General features: G+C 31.7%; 2 protein-coding genes across 5 annotated transcripts; one reads left to right on the top strand and one right to left on the bottom strand.

The window, feature by feature from the left end:
* Positions 1 to 1,454: 1,454 nt before the first annotated feature.
* On the top strand, positions 1,455 to 4,081 carry LOC140824003 (uncharacterized). Of its 3 annotated transcripts, none has more exons than XM_073185619.1 (5): positions 1,455 to 1,614; positions 2,192 to 2,445; positions 2,532 to 2,743; positions 2,839 to 3,103; positions 3,687 to 4,081. In XM_073185619.1, the coding sequence occupies exons 2-5, from the start codon at positions 2,194 to 2,196 to the stop codon at positions 3,984 to 3,986; spliced, it is 1,029 nt and encodes a 342-aa protein (XP_073041720.1). In that variant the 5' UTR covers positions 1,455 to 1,614; positions 2,192 to 2,193; the 3' UTR covers positions 3,987 to 4,081. The 3 variants fall into 3 exon arrangements, with proteins under 3 accessions (XP_073041720.1, XP_073041710.1, XP_073041714.1); XM_073185609.1 differs by having other exon boundaries at positions 1,610 to 1,633; XM_073185613.1 differs by lacking the exon at positions 1,455 to 1,614 and adding an exon at positions 1,825 to 1,984.
* Positions 4,082 to 14,033: 9,952 nt separating this feature from the next.
* Positions 14,034 to 17,912, bottom strand: LOC140823961 (cationic amino acid transporter 7, chloroplastic-like). Of its 2 annotated transcripts, none has more exons than XM_073185571.1 (5): positions 17,398 to 17,912; positions 17,010 to 17,232; positions 16,330 to 16,678; positions 15,895 to 16,129; positions 14,034 to 14,838 (listed from the first exon to the last, which is right to left on the bottom strand). In XM_073185571.1, the coding sequence occupies exons 1-5, from the start codon at positions 17,777 to 17,779 to the stop codon at positions 14,264 to 14,266; spliced, it is 1,764 nt and encodes a 587-aa protein (XP_073041672.1). In that variant the 5' UTR covers positions 17,780 to 17,912; the 3' UTR covers positions 14,034 to 14,263. The 2 variants fall into 2 exon arrangements, with proteins under 2 accessions (XP_073041672.1, XP_073041678.1); XM_073185577.1 differs by lacking the exon at positions 14,034 to 14,838 and adding an exon at positions 14,851 to 15,633.
* Between the last annotated feature and the right edge of the window lie 2,702 nt (positions 17,913 to 20,614).

The raw sequence follows: 20,614 nt of genomic DNA, 5'->3' as shown, positions 1-20,614 counted from the left end.
AAAAGTCGTGGAGCTTTAATAAACTGAATTTTTTCTCTATATATAGACTAAATCTAACGATCTCAAGTTTCAAAAAAGATCTGTTTCAAAAAGAAAGTATATGTTGGCTTTTCTTTTGTCCATGTCAACATTATATTGATAATCTACACTACTACGATCAGTTTTGTATGAAAAAACTTATCCAAGCATCAGTTTAGTCCTATGATGTAAACTAATGTCCTTGAAACTAAATGATGAAAAACTGATAGACTGATAAGAGATACTTCAGTTTGGGTCCGAGTTCTATTCAGTTTGGTCTTTTGTTTAACTCAAATCGGTTTTGCCTTAATTATTTGTTAACACTAAAACATAAAAACTTTGTTTCAACATATATTTTTTGTTTTAAAACTTAACATTCTTTGTACAATGAAAACTAAGTATTGAAATATCTTAACTCGTCTAAAATAAGTGGGAAGGTGAAATCGAATGATTAAAAATTATATATGAAAAACCCAAAAAATTAAAGAATTTTTTTTTTACATTTTATCGAGTAATAAAAACAAATTGTGCATGAATTAAAATCTATTTTAAGCAACAAGAAAGAAGTCGATAGATGTAGTGTTTATGTCGTGACAAAAGAGAAACTATTGTAGGTCTATTATACTAATTGTTTAATAGTAGATCTTTTGTGAGACGGTTCTACGAATCTTTATATGTGAGACGGGTCAACCTTATCGATATTTACAATAAAAAGTAATACTCTTAGCATAAAAAGCAGGGGAAGTTGGTTAAAAATCCTCAATTAATACATTTCTTTGGCTTCACTCCCTACCCACAAAATTGTGGTACAATGTCATACAAAATGTGGTACACTTCATGTGGAAATGTGGTACTAAAAAAGTACCTAGGGATGAACACAAAAAAAAACGACGGCTGGGGACTGAAGGTCAATTTCCCGTAAAAAGTAATACTCTTAGCATAAAAAATAATATTTTTTCATAAATGACCCAAATAAGATATTCATCTCACAAAATACGATCTGTGATACCGTCTCATACACGTTTTTGTCATTGTTTAATATAATCGATAATAGTAAGAATTTGTTTGAACTTCTTATTCTGTAGGAAAAAATATATTTAAACAAATATATGCATATATATATCGATACATACATATATATTTTGTGGGAAAAATATGCAAGATTAAAATTAAAGTATTTGTTTTATGAATAGTTAACATGGATCATAACATACAAAATCTTCATTTTTATTTATCAGATTAACTAATTTTATTTCAAATCTAATTGTTTCAATGTGTAGCGCACTTTCATATATCTAGTAAAATACTATACATTATTTTTCTGTATTATTGGATCATTTACTGAGAAATATACAAATAACAAGCAATTACAACTCTTCTCTCTTTTTCAAAAGGTGTCCAACTCACTGAAGAATTTTCATGAAAAAATATATATTATCATACTTAATGATAAACCGAGAAAATTTGAAGTAGCAAAATGATAGCACCAATCTCACGCAATGGAGTGGGTGAACTAACTTGAAGATCCTATTTGTTAGTTTGAATATATTTGGCTAGTAGCCCACAAAGATTTTTGTCCATTCTCGTAACTTTCAGGTGCTTTCTGCTGTTATGGGTTTGGCTTCGCCTCAACTGTTTTGGTGTTGTATCTTGAAATTTTAGCTGCAATTTGACTAGTTTTCTTAGATCACGAGTTGTGAATTTCAAATCTTGCAAAAGCTGATTCTTGGAAAGAATTTATCTGTTTCTGCTCGTATTCACTTTTTGAAGTCACGTTTTAGTTTTAGAATCTTGGTTCTTAACGGACTCTGGAATATTGTTGAAATTAGCTTATATATTCTGAGGAATTTTTTAGGATCTGCAGATGTTGGTGAACTTCAGTACTGATTATGTATTTGTAATTATTTTTATTGAATCCTGGCATTTTTCAGAGTAATTCTGTGGGGAAACAATGAGTAACTCATGGGTATGTATAATGTGTTCTTATTGGAAATAAAAGTTCCAGGTTATAAAGAATGCTTATCTTAACCATTTTAGGAATTGAAACGACAGATTTATTACCAAGACTGTTGGTGATGAAATCCCTTGTTTTCCGTACACATTAATGTAATAGAGTTCTTTGATATCTTCTTTTCTTTTTAGAGATCTTATATATTCTCTTGTGTGTTTTCAGCAATGTCTTGGAAAGTTGTAGTTTGTTTATTAATTGGGCTTCTAGCATGGTCGTACAACGCCTTCTACCCTCCCCCTCCGCTCATTTGTGGCTCTCTTCATGGTCCACCCGTTACCGCCCCTCGAATTAAGCTTAGAGATGGGAGACACTTGGCTTATAAAGAGCATGGAGTACCCAAAGATAGAGCTAGATACAAAATCATCTTGGTTCATGGCTTTCTTTCAAGTAGACATGAGGATTTTCTTACTAAATCGGTATTAACATGGAAGGCTGTTGAATTCTGATATTTTCTTTGAAAACCGCAGCGTTCCAAATGAACACCTTATTTTTGCATTTTCAGGAATTGGCTGAAACACTTGGGATATACTTTGTGTCTTTTGATAGGCCAGGTTATGGTCAGAGTGATCCTGATCCAAAACGAACCATGAAAAGTACAGCTTTAGACATACAAGAACTAGGGGATCAATTGGGACTTGGACCCAAATTTTTTGTTGTTGGATTTTCCATGGGAGGGCAAGTGGTTTGGGGATGCCTGAAGTACATTCCTCATAGGTTAATCTTTGCTATATATTAAACCACCCTTTTTATTTTTCTGTGTTCTATCATTGTTTTTGGAAAGTTTGTTCACTTCTTTCATATGAAAACAGACTGGCCGGTGCAACTTTGATTGCCCCAGTTATCAACTATTGGTGGCCGAGTTTTCCAACAAATTTATCTACAGAAGCATACAATCAACAATCATGTCGAGATCAATGGGCATTACGAGTAGCCCACCATGCACCGTGGCTCCTTTACTGGTGGGATACTCAGCAATGGTTTCCTTCCTCCAGTGTTGCAAATGGGATGCCTAATTTTACTGCTCCAGATCTGAAGGTTCTTCAGGAGTTGGCTGGGACACGTCTTACAAATCCGGTGAATATTTACTATATTTCTGTTTTATCCTAATCCAAGGTAGGACACAACCAACAGTTAGATTGCCATAATAGGTAGTGTTGGGGAGAAAAATTGTCTCTACCATCCTCTATGGTTGTGTACATGGCACCACAAATCAGTCGAAACATTATGCTTAGGATACTGCGCATACGGCTTAAAATATCAAGTTGCAGTGTTATGTCTAGCTATAGCTTTTGATAAAGCAGTTCAATGCTACATAGCACTCACTCCCAAAGTTTATATATATGTTCAAATTTCAACTATTAGGCCTTTTGATGAACAAGTTCTTCCATCACTAAGATTTACGGCCCTTAAAAATCTCTGTCATCTTTCAATATAAAATGAGACAAAATTGTCACACAGTCGAAAGTCTAGGCTCAATATTTTCTCTAAAATCGCCTGTCATGTTTCATTTCATGGAAAGGAAGAAACCAACCTTGGCATTTTCTTGATTTCCCTCCCTTCTGGAAATTATGCTTAACCTTTGAAGGCTTTGCTGTTGATTCTATGCTCAAATAGTGTTTTTTACTATATTTGCCCATAATACTTAATCTATCAATAGGGCTATGCAACACAGCAAGGAAAATACGAGTCCCTTCACCACGACATGATGGTTGGATTCGGGAAGTGGGATTTCGATCCTATGGAACTCGAAAATCCTTTTCTCCACACAGAAGGTTCTGTACATTTGTGGCATGGCGTTGAAGATGGCGTCGTTCCAGTGACACTGCAACGGTTCATTGCTCAAAAGCTTCAATGGATACAATATCATGAAGTACCGAATGCTGGGCATCTGATCGCACTTGCTGATACTAATGTTAAAGATTCTATCTTGAACACACTTTTGATTGGGAAGAAATGAGTGTTCCAGCTAAAATCGTATGTCCTTTTTGACTGATACTGTATTTCGTCGATGGATATCGACATATTCGTGCATGAATAAATCATATTTTGTAATCGCAGACAGGGAAACAAACACTTAGACCATCACGAAAGCCGAAAATTCGAACACCCGGCCGGCATTAATCAAATATTGATCGTAACAATATCATATCTTGATCCAATAAAAATTATTTTGATATTGAAATTTAGTTTACGTTGATAATCTCTATCCCTACGGATATAAATAAGAACGATTCTCTGATAAATCGGAAATATGATACACAAGGCTACCATATAAGCCATCCATCCCAGTCAATACTAATTGGCGAGATCCACAATCAATTTTATAAATAAATTGAATTCAAATTTCAAGATTAAAATATTAGTTTTTCAGAAATAACCTCAAATTTTCATTTTTTTTAACCAGTCAAACTTGTCTCCAATATATCTCATCACTTATTTATTTTTATTAATCATATTTTATCTATTTTATAGAATTTTTAAATTGCTAGATATTTTTTTCTTAATCTAAATTTTTTAATATTTAATTAATTCATTGTGTCAGTACTGAAAATAACACAAAATTTAATTAAGATAAAAAATTATGTATTCAAATTTTATTTTTTACATATATGTACATAGGATTGAGCGATTACCGCTTTATTAAAAGCTACCGTTGGTAGTAACGGAACAATTCAAATTTTTTAGACCACACAACAGCGCAGACGCCACGTTTCGATTGTTCTACTCAATAGAGACAATTTTTGCACCCAAAAATCTCTTTTTTAATAATCGCACTTATTGCGATCGATGAGAATCAAATATATGACTTTGACTCTGATACTAATTGTAAGACTGAGCGCTTGTCATTTTATCAAAAACTATAGTTGATGGTAACAGTGCAATTCAAATATTTTTAAACGCACAAAAGCTCAAACACTGCGTTTCGATTGCTCTACCCAACATACACACATTGCGTGTAAGGGGTGCTAATATTTATTAAACAAATCAACCCCTTTACCAACAATTTTTGAGTCGATTTGATGAAGCATTATTAATTTTACAGAAATACCATTGAATTCTCATTTTTTTTAATCTCCTCTCAAACTTATCTCCGAAAATATCTCATCGCTCATCTATTATTGTTATTATTGTTTATCATATTTTATCTATTTTTATATTAATCTAAAATTTCGAATATTTAATTCGTCCTAAAAACATTAAAATTAATTAACATAAAAAAATATGTCTTCAAAATTTTTTTACATATACGCACGCATGAGTGCCAAGGGCGTCTAGTTATTATTTTACTATTTAGGTTGAGTTTGAATAAAAAAATGTATATTTTAAAAACATTTAAATAAGTCTAGCTTTTTAAAGTTCTTTTATTAGAATAAAATAAAAAAGAACCTATGCGCGCAGGGTTTTTTTATAATTAATGTAAAAAAAAAATTAATTTCAAAAATAAATTTTGCAAAACTAAGTTAATCTATGCTTACAAAGAGTGGATCGCACGGACGCTTGCTTACGTGGACGAGCGTCCGCGCTTATTAACTTACGCAACATCACAAAATAATAATAAATAATAATAAATAATAATATAATAAAATAATAATATATAAGATATTATTATTTTATTATATTATTATTTAATATTATTTATTATTATTTTGTGATGTTGCGTAAGTTTATTATTATTATTTTTATTTATTATTATTTTAAATAATTAATTTAATAAAAATATATTATTATTATTTATTATAATTTTTAATTATTAATTTAATTCGAATGAAAAATATAAAATATAAATATTTATAATATATGTTAATTATTAAATATTTTGTATTATTTGGTTGTGATTGAAAAATTAGAGATATGAGAAAATTGAAAGAAAACATACATAAAATCAATATTTTTAAAATTTGAGAGGATTGAAAAAATAATACAAAATATTTAATAATTAACATATATTATAAATATTTATATATATATTTTTTCATTCGAATTAAATTAATTAATTATTATTATTATATATATTTATAAATATATTTTCACGCCGTTTGAGTTTTTATGTGGTGATTGAAATTAAATTATAATAAAAACTTAAATAGAAGATAAACAATGTAAATTTAATAATAGAATTAAAATATTATAATACATCGTACCTTTCATCGATACTATATGTTAAAATTAAACTTTTTATTGGTGTATTGGTGAAAGACTATTATTTTTATTATCCTTAATTTTCTCCCTTCAATCTTCTCATATCTTTTTAATTTTCTCATTTCAATCTTCTTATATCTCTAATTTTTTCAATCACCCAACAAATAATACAAAATATTTAATAATTAACATATATTATAAATATTTATATTTTATATTTTTTATTCGAATTAAATTAATTATTTAAAATAAATAATAATAATAATAATAAAGTTACGTACTATCACAAAATAATAATAATATAATAATATAATAATAAAAAATATTAAATAATAATAATAAAATAATAATAAATAATAATATATCTATGTGGAAGCGCGGACGCTAGTCCACCTAAGCGAATCGTCCACGTGCGGGTTTTGCAAATATTTTTTTTTAAAATTATTTTTTTACATTAATTATATAAAAAAAAAAACCCATGAGGGCATGAATCATAATATACATAGCAAAACTTCGGGAATGGATCCTCTAACGTGGACATCTCCACAACAGAGGATTCTGTGACAAATTTTATTTTTTTTATCTTTATTTTAATTTTTTTTGAGCTTATTATTTTAATCTTTCTTTTACTTACTCTCAAATTTTCATTTTTATTCTTGTTCAAAATATATTATAATTTTTTTCTTTTACCGATTTTGGATTTTTTGTTTGGGAGACTTTGTGTTCAGTCCCCATTTTCTGTAATCTTTATCTTCACTCCCCATCAATGAAGGATATTTTTTTGACATTTTCTCTCATCAGGGAGTTGTAAACAATTTTGTTCTGAAACAGGGACTGATCACCAATTCACCGTTTTTGTTTGTGTTTCACTCTTTTTTTTTTTTTCACATTCTGTTTATCTCGTTTGTTTTGAAAATAAACATATTTATGTTTCAATTTTAGTATGAATTTTTATTCTTATTCAAAATATATTATAATTGTTTTCTTTTACTGTTTTTGGATTTTTTGTTTCACTCTTTTTATTTTCACATTTTGTTTATCTCATTTGTTTTGAAAATAAAACATATTTATGTTTCAATTTTAGTTCTTTTCATATATTTGATTCTATATTTTCTTTTTTTTTTCCTCATTAATTTTTTTTAAAAAAATTACGATAAAGGAGGAGAGGATTTCAATATAATAAATTTCTATTTTCTTCCATTTACATGTCCAATTCTTGTCCAATTCTTTTCTAATTTTTTTTAACTATCGAATTTATTTATTTTGAGAATAAAATATATAATTAATTTTTTTTCCATATTTAATCAGTTAGTATATTAGTATATAGTATATAAACTAAGTATAAAATATAACAAGAAAAAACGATACAATAAAAATTGACAAGACAAAAAAAAAATAGAAAATACTTTCTAAAAAATCAGAATGTATAAACAAAAAGGTCAAAAAATATATATATAAAAAGACAAAAAAAAAATAGAGAATTGTGATTGTTGCGGTAAAAAAACGACATCACAATCTCTCTTACGAAGATGCCTACAATAAAAACAATTTTGAAATTAAAATATTTTTTTTTTTTGTCACAGCATCCCTCGTAAGCATGATATAGTTAACTGGTTGGCATCTGAAAACGGCAGAGGGGGCAATAGTGACTAGTCCTCAGCCATCTCTTGATGCAATCCCCATGAAATATATGGCAGCACGGCATGCAAACACCCTCGCAACCGCCTTCAAAATCATCTAAACAGATCGAGCATCTCTTGCCGCTGTCATCCAAATTAGAATCGACAATCATGCTTTTCAAAGATTCGATACATGCTTCGCTACTAGGGATCATGGCCGGGCCATCACTCCCAAGTAATAACTCTTGGATCACAAGATCCTCGTAACGAATGCGATGGTGGACCAGGTTAAAATCGATGTCGAGATTCAACTGGTTGTCGGATTGAGACATGGAGGAGACGAGAATATTCCAAGCCTCGTGGACCGCAAACTCGGCCAACTTTCTTCGAGCCGAACTCGATAGACGAAAGCCTATTAGACCTCGATGCAGTGTTTGGAACATTTTTTCTTTGGACCTCGCTGTGTTTTGGGGTTTGAACTGGATTTGTTTCGGGCGTGAGTATGACCAACGCTGCCCCAACGACTCTAACTCCGTCAAATCTTGGCGTAAAATCCGTCGACAATATTGGTGAGTACCAGAAAAAGTGAAGATCACTTGAATCTGTGCAGAAGGGACTGATTTTATTTTGAATCTTGGGATCGATATATTCAATTCTTGAGAGAATTCATGGAAACGACGTGAACCCATATCGTTGTTCAAGATGCAACAAGAAAAACAAGAACAAAGAGATAGCGGTTTTATAATTATTTTCTGAGAAACGGAGAATTTTAAGGATTCCATATTCTAAAGGATCCATTAATCTATGGAAAGATAATCTGCAAATCCCCTGGATTTTCCTTTTTGAATACGCCGGGGGAAATTTGTCGAAAAGAGAATCGAAATTTTCCCAAATCGAGCACTCAATTATTATAGTTAATGGATCGGGGTAAATTATTATTATTATTCTTCAAATTCACCCCGAGTTTCAATTCGTCATGGGTTTACGTGATATGATCAATCTCATGTTTATTTATTTTTTTTATGGCATTTACTGACAAATAAAGTTCATCCACACTTATCTAAATTACATTTTAAAATTTGATGATTCGATAATCATTTTTTTAACCAAAACTCCTTCCAAATATCCATACACATAGATAAAACAAATAATGTGTAATTCTTCGACTATCTATATCCCTGAACCATTGAGGGTTGAATTTACATAAAACATTGAGATAATAAATTCAAGGGGTTGAATTTATGTTTATGACTGTTAAATTTTGGAGATGATAGATTCAAGGAGTTGAATTTATAATTTAAATATTAATTCATATATGCTAACATCGGCACGATTTGTACATCAAGGAGTTGAATTTATAATTTAAATATTAAATTCATATATGCTAACATCGGCACGATTTGTACATGCATTGTCGGAAATCTGACAAAGAAAATGCTCAAGGAAATCGGAGGCATTAATTTCTGCCCAGTTTAATTTTGTGTACGTACATGGCACCACAAGTCAATCGAAACATTATGCTTATGCTATTGTGCGTACGGCTTAAAAGATCAAGTCGTAGTGTTATCTTTCACCTATAACCTTTGATATATTAACACAATTGTCGCTTTCAAAGTTGATATATATGTTCAAATTTCAAGCATTAAGCCTTTCGATGAACAAGTTCTTCCATCACTAAGATTTACGGCGCTTAAAATCTATGTCATCTTTCACTACAAAGTGAGACAAAATTGTCACATAATCGAAAGTCTAGGCTCCAATAAAATCGCGTTCGTGTTTCATTTCATGGAAAGGAAAAAACCAATGGATATGCTTAAACTTTGAAGGCTTTAATGGATACATTTGTGGCATGGCGATGAAGATGGCATCCGTCCAGTCACAGTGCAACGGTTCATTGCTCAAAAGCTTCAATGGATACAATATCACCAAGTTATACCTAATGCTAACAGTACTCTTTTTCTTTGGGAAGAAATGAATATTCAAACTAAAATTGTATGTCCTTTCTGTATTTCGTGAAACTAACACTTGGACCATCACGACAGCCGAAAATTCAAACCCGGCATCCAATCACGGGCCCGAATGAATCGGGGTCGTTGGATCTTGCGTAAAAGCAATGGATTCTCAAACACACCGGTGTGATTGAGTTAATATTGCTCAACTGTCTTCATTGTCTTCCGTTGATAATTGATAATCCCTTATTCTCATTATTTGCTATATTGGACTTGTATTCACCGCCCTACTCCACCTTCCTTGCGGATTCACGAATCGAATCGCCAAAAGGTATGTCAACTTCATTATGCATGCATGGCAAAACAAATATATTTCAAAAAAGTTGAACATTTTAAGCTAGCTAAAAGGCACAATTAATGGGCTAGTTGAAGTATATATATAGTCTTATGAAGTTGATTTTTTGTTACATAAAAAAAAAAGTCAGCTTTCGACTACTGTGTGGCGCAAAGACATGCTCCGGACGACAAGATGCAAGGATTTTTAGACTAAGCTTGTGAGTTGATAGATTGTGGAGCAATTCAACAAGGTGGCTCGTGTTTTGAACCCAACACCATTCATGCCCACACATCCTACGACCTTAACCAATTATACCAGAGTTTTGTGCAATGCAAACCCTAAGAAGATTGGCATTACCACAACAATCCATCGATCCATGTAAGTGATTCTACTTCGCATTCAATCTCGATTTGATTATGTGGCTATTGCGTTCGCATCTCATCTTCGGTATATTTATTAAAACTAAAAAATAATTGGAGTTCTTCAACAAAGAATGACATCAAAGTATCTATTTTACTCATTTTACGTTGTTTTTAATGTACACATTGGCTTCATTTTATGTCAAAACATTCTATAATTGATATTCAATTTCCATTGATTAAATAGAGGATGGATCATAAATTGACATAAAATCCAGCTTGAATTAATATTCATTTCTTTCCAATCAAATTAAACGAAAAATATTAGACAAATGAATTGGGATCGTTGGATCTGCATATATAAGAGCACTGCTCTGATTCCATGGTCGAACGTTCTCCCTAAAAACACCAGGGGCGAATGATCAGTGAATCTTGTTTAAGAAAACTGTTTGCATTGACTTTGATTTGTCACTCACTTTTGGTCTGAGACTATTCCGTTTAGATTTTTTTACACAATTTGTAAAATATTATAACTATCTTAAACAATGAAGAAAATTAGTGAAATTAAATAGTAGTTATTAGGAAAATTTTCAATTTTAATAATATAAATTAACATGTTTTGGATTTTAGTAAGGTAACTTGACAAATTTAGTAAATATTTATCAGTACTGAATGAAGGTTTACTGGAATTCAGTAAATGACTCATTTAGTAAATCCATCAGTAGCTTGATTTTCAGCAATGATGATGTTGAAAATCAAGAACATGATTCTCCATAAAATCATGTACATCTAGAATTTGAATGTTTGGTCTATGAGATTTTTATTTATTTATGATTGTTTAAATGATCAGTAGTCTTGTATAAACATCGGTGTTCCAAAATATTATCTAGTCTTTATGATCATTCTGACCAGAGTACTGAATTTATATGTTCCTGATTTATGTCAACGTTGATGGATTTTGTTGTTTTCGAGTTTTTACGATATCAATGACCATCTTCAAAACTTTAATATTCTAACATATACATTATTTGTCGATAAAAAATAGTCTTGGAATTATTTATAGTGCAAATTGCTGCGATCTTGCGGTAATTTAATCCATAATTTTGACTAATAATGGTTTATTTAATTAATATTAGATTTATATGTGATATATCAAATAATAGAAATTTGTAAATTCCACACAAATTTATAATTTTTAAAATTCGTTAAATCTCTATCGAAGGTAAAATATATGCTTTCAAAACAATATTATAAAAAATATTCTAAAAAATTATATAAAATTTGAGATACATTTTCATTAAAGTTAGGATTATTATCTTTATTTGTTCCTCGTTAACCACACAATCCCTAATGCTATACAATAGGGTAAGTTTTGTTATGAACTTTTCGATTGAAATTTTTTAAAATGGAAAAAAAAAATTATAAATCTAAATTTTTCTTCTTCTTTTTTTATTTCTGGGTCGAATAATCGTGAATTACATTAATCTGAATTTTCTTTTATTTCACTAATTTGTTTATTAGTGTAAAAAATTGATTTCAAATTAAGTCGAAATTCAGATATTTGAAATTCATCCATTAAATCTTCCGACAAATCCAAATAATCTCCTTGAAAATAGTAATATGACAAGATTGATGAAGTCGATCGATCGAGGATATACTCTATTTTCATTGTTGAAGTTCGAGCCGACACGTCTCGAACATTAAAAGATGTTTTCGAAGATCAAGTAAATATATAGACGAATTGAATACAGATATCCATATCAAGAGAAAACAATATACTCTACATCGAATCTAATCTAATCTAATCTTATTATAAAGGATAAGAACTCTCAAGACTTAAAAATAAATAAAATAAAATCATATAGATTATAATTATGAATGAAATCTAGGTTGTGTGATGCGAAATGCGCCACCCTAGGCACTATCAATTTCAAAGTTTAGTTTTCTTTCTCCATCATGAAACCAGCACATTAAACCAATCAAATTTAGACAATATCCACATTTGTACCAAATGTTCAAAGTTGAAATTTTAGGAGCATTAAAATGTCTAAATAGATTTAAAATTATATGTCAAATATTTATTATTTGTTTCGAGATATCGCGTCGAATTTATGATCACCGTGTCATGTGTTATAACTCATCGACATAATTAATCATTTCATTACATTTAAGAATGTCATTTTTGAGTAGGTCTAATTTGAAACGATCTCACGAATCTTTATCTGTAAGACGGGTTAACCCTAACGATATTCACAATAAAAAAATAATACTCTTAACATAAAAAATAATATTTTTTTCATAGATGACCCAAATAAGATATCCGTATCACAAATACGATCCGTGAGACCGTCTCACACAAGTTTTTATCGTCATTTTTTTACTTTGATTCCTTTCAATAGAGAATAGTTCCATGCATAAAACACGGAAAGCTCGAATATCACAAAAACAATCCTAAGGAGGTCTCAATCTTAATTCAAAAAATGCAATAATATTTTATTTAGTTGCCCTCTTAGATTCTTTAGAAAGAATACATGATTAAAGCCAAGCCCACAGAATCCAATGCTAGGCAAGAGATAATATAATAATTATGGGTGATTTTAGTTATAATAATTCGAAGGATTAGCATGCCTACAAAGTCGAAAAATAATTTAATGGAGAGATGTGACAGATAAAAAAAAATTTAAAAGTGGGGTCAAAATTCCAACAAAATTGAGAATGGGACTCAATAATCCAAATTGGCTGATATTATATTGACCTTTTGAGAGGACAAAAAAAAAATATTCAAGTAGATTTTTACCATGAAAAAATGGGGAATGGCCCATATGTTTTTTTTAATTGTTTTTGTCATTTTTATTTGGACATTGTGTAATTTGTCCTTTAATGTGTGTTTTCTTCCCTCTCTTGGGTCGTTATCTTTTTCTTGACACGCAGCCAATTGTTAGAAGAATTCGAAAAATTTATTTTGCATTATATGTATATTTTTTAATTGATTCTCTTTTTTGTCTCATTTGTTTTGGATCATTGATAGTGTAGAAAAGAAGGCAAAACCAATGAAATTGTGAAAGTTATGTATCTTGACGGCATACTTGCACTACATGTGAGATAATTTGTTTTAAATATTTTTGTGGCTTTTAGTAGAGGAATAACTTTAGTATCCTAAATTGATTATAAAATGATTTATGAGGTTGAAACCAATTTTTATACAATTTAAGTTAGTGATTTTCGCAGAACAGATTGAATATGAAATAGTTGTACAATTTAAGTTAGTGATTTTCGCAGAACAGATTGAATATGAAATAGTTGTACAAGATAGATATAGAGCAGTTGCTACTGAAAATCATTGCACGATTACATTTACGATGTGCTTGGACAAGAAACCTGAGATCATATGTTTGATTCTTATAAATAACATGATAGGATATGATGAAAGATTATTTGAGTACAATAATTATTCGTATTAAAAACTTGTCATTTGTGAATATTGGTTATAATTTTTTTAGTTAAATAACAAGTGCTCCATCATATGTACGTTATTAAATAACAACAATATGTGATCAAATATTGTAAGTATTCATAAAGCAAGAATTGACTCAATCTTAAGACAAAAAAAAGGACAAGTACAAGAAATTTCATTAGCTTTTTGATACAATATATAAATACATGAGATCATTAACAAAACAAATAATCCCAATAAAAGTTAAGCAGTAAGAATCGCCCCGCGTGGTTTGATTTTGTGATATTTGCATTACCCTTAATTCTAAACGTTCAGCTACAAATAAGTTATTACAAGGAATAATTAAAGCTAAAAAATGAGAAAAAACAATATTAATTTATACTTTGGGAGTACGGTCCCCTCTTTGAACAGATTCCTCGCTGCTTTCTCCATACTTTTGACCAAGAACAAGGATGCCATCTTCTTCGGCATCAAAGCTCGAGTGGACGCTATACAGAACATATACAAGCACCATAAGGGCGGAGAAGAATCCGAATCTCACGTAGGACGGTTTATCGAGAGATCCTAACAAGAATATATTAAGAAATATGGATATGGAAGGAATCCATGGCATCAAAGGGACACCCCAAAACTCGGGCTTTCGAGCTTGGCGAACCGTAAAATGGAACAACTGTACAACAGCAATGGCAACAATGCCACAGGCACCGAGCATGATGGCTTTGGGCTTTCCGAATGGTGCTAATTGCCAGAGGAGGGTAAAAATGAAGGAAGCGAGTGAGAAGGAGAACAGGAAAGACAGGGTCGGCCATGGATTAGTCGTTCCTAGAGTTACATAGCGTCTGAAGATCACTGCATTTGCCACCATGTAGAAGACAAATAGTGTGCCAATAGATACAAGGTTAAGCAGAACATTTAGATCAGTGAACAGTGCAATTGCCGCGGTAAAGATCCCTGCAAAGTACTTGCAGATATGAATAAACAGGATAAAGAAGAAAAAGAACGGAAAAAATGGTAATCAGAATCTTTTTTAGAGCGAATCACTCAAGAAAGGTTGAAGGGAATAATTGATCAAGTGGCTCTTTCCATGATAAAGGGTCGTTTTCGAAAGTGCAGTTGCTTTCATCTAAAAAAAACTTGCACTAATCTGGGTCTTACCTATGTTTTAGACCCACCGTAGCAGCACAAAATCTCCAAAGGTCAAATTTAAGGGATTCAATGAATTCATCCTAGGCACAAATCTCCCACTTTCCATGGCTATCGCCAAGTCATTTGAGGTATATTTACACGAATCATTTGATATAATCCATTCAGCAAGTTAAAATAGAACTTTACATTCAAACCCATAAAACTTTGTTCTTTGATCAGAATAAAACTGTGCGTCCGTATTGTGCCTTGTCACTAGATCCTCATGTCGATATCAACAAACACCCGGAATAATATTCAGAAGACATTTGTGAAATCTACCACAAAACTTTAACACAGTGGCCTCAGACATTAGAAATTCGAGAGCTGAACCGGATGCAGGATTTCATGTGAATGATTAATAACATACAAAAGTCAACTGATGAGTGTAATTGCATTATCTTACAAAACAAAAACAAAAAAATAGATCCTAGGAAACGAAAAGGATATTGGCAAAGGCTACACAGTAAGTGGACCCTGTTCAGTAAAATCACTGGCCATGGAAGACCTCCAAGTTTTGACTTACCTAATCTTGACTGCTTTGAACATTTTGCACACCTAAATCTTGTTTGAAGATAAAAGAGAACAAAAGAATAATGTTACTATCAAAATCACATCATGTGATACAACGTTATTCTTATCAAATCTTAATCATTCCACTAGCCAATTATTTAATCATGAAGCAAATAGATTCGAAAGACTTTAGTTCAAGTTCCACTCATCAACACCTAGTGCTTACTTGTGTAACCCGAACAGAATGGTAATTAATTATAGAAGAAACGAGAAAGATAGATTGGCTTAGAGATGAGAGTGGGAATGGCATACCTAGAAAAACAGAGGCATTGACTGGTGTAGAGGTACCAGGGTGAATCTGAGCGAACCAAGATGGTGCGATGCAGGACCGTCCAATTACACACATGTACCGCGCTTGCCCCAACATCGCTACCAGTAATGAAGTTAAAATACCAAAACTTGCTCCTACACCGATCACGTTAGAAACCCATCTCCAACTACTTCCTCCATCTTTAAATGCACCAGAAAACGGTGCCTCCGGATCAATCTGTCAAAAAATATATATACCAATTACGTTCATTTGCATTCAAGGTTGTCATGCTTCAATCTTCTAGCACATTTGGAGTATACATGGGAAAAGTGAGATATTCAGCTAATTAAATTTTAAAAAATCACACTAGTTAATATATACATACAACTTTATATGAAACACAAAAAGTATCGCTAGTTTTCTGAACTGAACTATACCATGTCATAAGGAAGAAGTGAGGATAACGAAGCGGCCATTAAGCAATACAGAAATGATACAAGGATCACAGATCCTGAAACCCCTATTGGAATATCTTTAGCAGGATTTTTGACCTCTTCAGCCATGGTGGAAACAGCATCGTACCCGATGTAGCTCAAGTATACCATCGCAGCCCCATTGAACATCCCGGCAACTCCAAAAGGAAAGAACCCACCCGCGTTTTTCTGGTCACCGGGTTCGGTAAAATTCTTCCATTCCCCTCTCAAAAATCCCACAACTATCACAAATGCTATGAACAATAAGTGCAGAGCTGTCAAAACCATGTTTAACCACGAACTCTCCCTCGTACTGTAGAAAGAATACCAAAGTTCAACCCAATGAGCTCTAATTCCAAGAATTCAAGGGATTTTAAAATGAAAAAAAAAGAAGTGGACTTTAGCTGAACTTTACGAAAATGATGAGATCAAACAACTAAAAATAATTATTTAAATGTATTTGATAGAATTTGTCAAAGGTGGTCAGATTTGAAAGGATTCGCAGTTGAAACAAGAAAATATAAAATTTGAAATTCAATCCAAACTTTCAAAAAAAGCTTCAAATCCGTATGTGTCCAAATCAAAGTCCTATTTCTGCTAGAAGATTTTTGTGAAAGGAAAAAAAATGGTGCAAAATTATGAACCTGTAGCAAATGACGAGTGTGAGGAGCAGGACCACAGCCACAGCAATTACGTCCATTTCATTGTACCCTTTTGGTAGGCCATCGATTGTGAATCTCAGCTGTGAATGGGAGAACAAGCCGAATGCAGTACTTAAATACGCCGTAAAACTCCTCGCCACCGCCGCATTCGACAACACGTAGTCGATTATCAGATTAGCACCCGTCAAGAACGCCAAAAATTCCCCTACGAATTCACAAATTTCGCAACATAAATCAACATCACGCGTATCAAAAAAGGTATTCGGCACCATTTTCATGAGAATCCCACGACATCAAAAAGTTCCAAAACAAGTACAACAACAACAACAAAAAAGAAGAAGAAAGAAAGTGGGTAACAAACACCACCGACCAAACGTCGCGCGAATGTAGCTGAAAGCACCGCCAGCCACGGGCATGTCGACGGCGAACTCGGTGTAGCAGAAAGACGAGAGAAGAGCGCAGAGTCCGGCAATGGCATAAGAAACAATGACCGAAGGCCCGGCGTACACACGACTAGCTCGGCCGGTGGTGACAAAGACTCCGGCTCCGACCATCCCTCCGACGCCGAAGCCGATGAGATCGTACCACCGCAAGCTCCGCTTCATGTTCGGCCCGGAACGAGCCCGAACCCGGCTGTCCTCCTGGAAAGAAGTGGACACGGAGAAAGCCCGACGAGAGATGCGGGACGGGGTCTCCGACAGCGCCCGGAGATAAGCTCTACAGGTGGAGAAAGACGAGAAATGGGTCTCCATCTGCTTGGAATTTCTGTGTGGAAGAATGGATAGAGAGGCAGAATGGGTGTAATATGTAACAGTATATCCGTTTGCAGGGAAATCAGACAGAGTTGAACAAGTAGTGGGGAGATGGCCAGGAGGAATGGGGAATTCTATTTTTTATTTTTATATAATTATGTTAAATATATTTTTATATTTATTTTTTAATATTTATTATAATCAAGTCTCGACTCGGCTCGACTCGACTCTAATCTAATCTAACTCATCTCTCCACGCTGTATTAAAATAAACCCTAAAGTTTGTTCTAAACTTTGATATTTTGTTAAAAACCATTTGTTTTTCAATTACTTGCATTCTTTTATGGATAATAATTCCAAAAACGTCAGAGGGTTTGTTATGAGGCGTTTGTGTGTTGAGGTGGATGTATCATGTATATTTAATGTTTCGTGTGATCAAGTTATATGTACAGCAGCAATAAATAATATAAGAGATGAGTTGAATTTCTTCGTAAAAATATTATTTTCAATGTTAAAATAATTATTTTTTTATTTTTAATATGAAATGAATCGTCGATTCGTTTTACGTATATAAATCTCATGAGTTTTGTAATTTGATACGTCATTGTAATTTATTTTCAATATTATCTCTTTAAATTACACTATGAACTCTCACTAATTTCTTTCAATTATTATTAAATTAAACAAAAAATTAAACAATTAACAAATTAATTTTTTTTATATACATTACGATTATAACTATGCATACACGTGTGTACATAATTTACTAGTATAATGAAACATAACAAAATTTTAAAAAAAAGATAGTACTTATCCAAAATAATGATGTGTAATTTATTTATATGTTTAGATTAATAACTTTTATTTTCATTAATTCGAGGTGTCGCTTAATTATTTGAGATAAATTTTAATTTTTTTTAGTTGATCTAGGGAGCAATTATTATAATTGGATCTCGATAAAAATATATAATATTACAACCTTTTAGAATAATATTTTTGATAATTTTTATGGATATTACAAATACATCTCTTCTTTCATTAAATAAAAATTATTATAAGAATCTACTTAGTAAATTCTAAAAAAAAATTGAGTGTAACAAATAACTTAAAGATTTTAAAAATAATTAATTTAGTAAAATAAAAATAAAAACAAATTTGCGCTAAATTATGATTTGCATGCGTGGATTTCTTCGTATATATATTCTTGAGAATAGTGGGACATGTGAGTGTGGGTGGTGTGTGAATTGTGACAGAGACCAAGAAACAAGCGGCCCTCTCAGTTGCTCTTTTGTACGAGAGAACGACAATTTTGTGATTTGCTTTTCTTCTCCTTTAGACACACTTTTCAAGTACCATCTTGGATCACAAATTTACATAAAACTATGATTTCATTACATTTGTAAATGCATACACGATGATTACTTCCATATTGTCTCCATTACACATCAATCGTGCACATTTTAGGTCAGCGGTGGTGGTAGCACGTCACTGATCGATATTTATATAGATATTGTGTTTTGGGTTAATGATAGTTCTTACGTCAGTTATCGATATTTATATAGATGTTCACGGCAAATGATCAGAAATTGAGATAATAAAGAGTTTGAGGTGTGGCTTATAAATCGAAGGCGTTCCTACATGTAACATTTTATGTAATATTATATAATTATTTGAAAGATTTGGGAAGGAAGATTGAAACGACATAAATGTATTTGGGGAATTAAGTCATTCCCGCAATTTGATTTATGCATTTAAAGCTTGGTTGACTAAACTCACTTACACCACACCACGCAAATAAAAAGCATTGTCACTAACTCACTATCATTCAATGCTAAGTTCCTAAATTAATTTGATACGTTGTTGACTCATTATATTTATATATGTATTTATTATCGAGGTAACATTCACATATCATATGTATAATTTGATATGTTTTGTAGGACCGAGCGCTTACCGTTTGATTAAAAGCTATATCTAGTAGTAATAGTGTAACTCAAATCTTTTAAACCGCACAGCAGCTCAAGCACAACGGTTCGATCTCTCTACCAAGCAGGGACAATTATTGCACCCAACAATCTCTCTCCCAATAATTGCACTCCTTGCAATCAATAGGAATCGAACCCATAACCTTGGCTCTGATACCAATTGTAGGACCGAGCGCTTACCGCTTTACCAAAAGCTATAGCTAGCGGTAATGGTGCAACTCAAATCTTTAAAATCACACAGCAGCTCAAGCACCACGGTTCGATCGCTCTACCAAACAGAGACAATTATTGCACCCAACATGTTTCATTACATTCATTATATATATATATATATATATATATATATATATATATATATATATATATATATATATATATATATATATATATATATAACTTTATTTGGAATTTAAAATTTTGGGACCACCCTCAAATTTATTACTATCATGAAAAATATATGCAAAAGTGTTTGATTCAAAAATCAGTATTAAATGTTGATGTAAAATATCAGTCATTAGATTTATCTTTTGGAGGTTATATAAGTTGGCTTGAAAAATATGAATGAACAATAAAAAAAAAAAAGATGAAATAAGTCGTACTTAAAAAAAAATGATGAAATAAGCGCAAATCATAGGGTAAAAACGACACATAAACACAAATAAAACAATATAAATCTTTAAACTCTCCATGGGGTTCGTGCTTATCATGCACCAATCCCAGTGGCGGAGCCACATATATTAATATCCGGACTTTATCTCGGATGACCCAATTTTTTTTAAAAAAAAGATTTATATATAATTTTGGATTAATTTTATATTAGCTCGAGTAGATCAATTATAACATTAAGAAAT

This window comes from Primulina eburnea, chromosome 1, assembly GCF_022965805.1.
Source record: "Primulina eburnea isolate SZY01 chromosome 1, ASM2296580v1, whole genome shotgun sequence".
NCBI classification, from domain to species: domain Eukaryota; kingdom Viridiplantae; phylum Streptophyta; class Magnoliopsida; order Lamiales; family Gesneriaceae; genus Primulina; species Primulina eburnea.
Note: the sequence above shows the minus strand (reverse complement) of the source record. Positions and strands in the feature narration are given on the sequence as shown.

Excerpts from the sequence above, each read along its gene's own strand:
- LOC140824003 (XM_073185609.1), top strand. Across the intron at positions 2,744-2,838 it reads CTGAAGTACATTCCTCATAG|ACTGGCCGGTGCAACTTTGA; the intron begins GTTAATCTTTGC and ends ATATGAAAACAG. Across the intron at positions 3,104-3,686 it reads GGACACGTCTTACAAATCCG|GGCTATGCAACACAGCAAGG; the intron begins GTGAATATTTAC and ends ATCTATCAATAG.
- LOC140823961 (XM_073185571.1), bottom strand. The coding sequence starts at position 17,779 with ATGGAGACCCATTTCTCGTCTTTCTCCACCTGTAGAGCTTATCTCCGG. Across the intron at positions 16,130-16,329 it reads CACTTCTTCCTTATGACATG|ATTGATCCGGAGGCACCGTT; the intron begins GTATAGTTCAGT and ends ATTTTTTGACAG. Across the intron at positions 14,839-15,894 it reads CAATGCCTCTGTTTTTCTAG|GGATCTTTACCGCGGCAATT; the intron begins GTATGCCATTCC and ends AGTACTTTGCAG.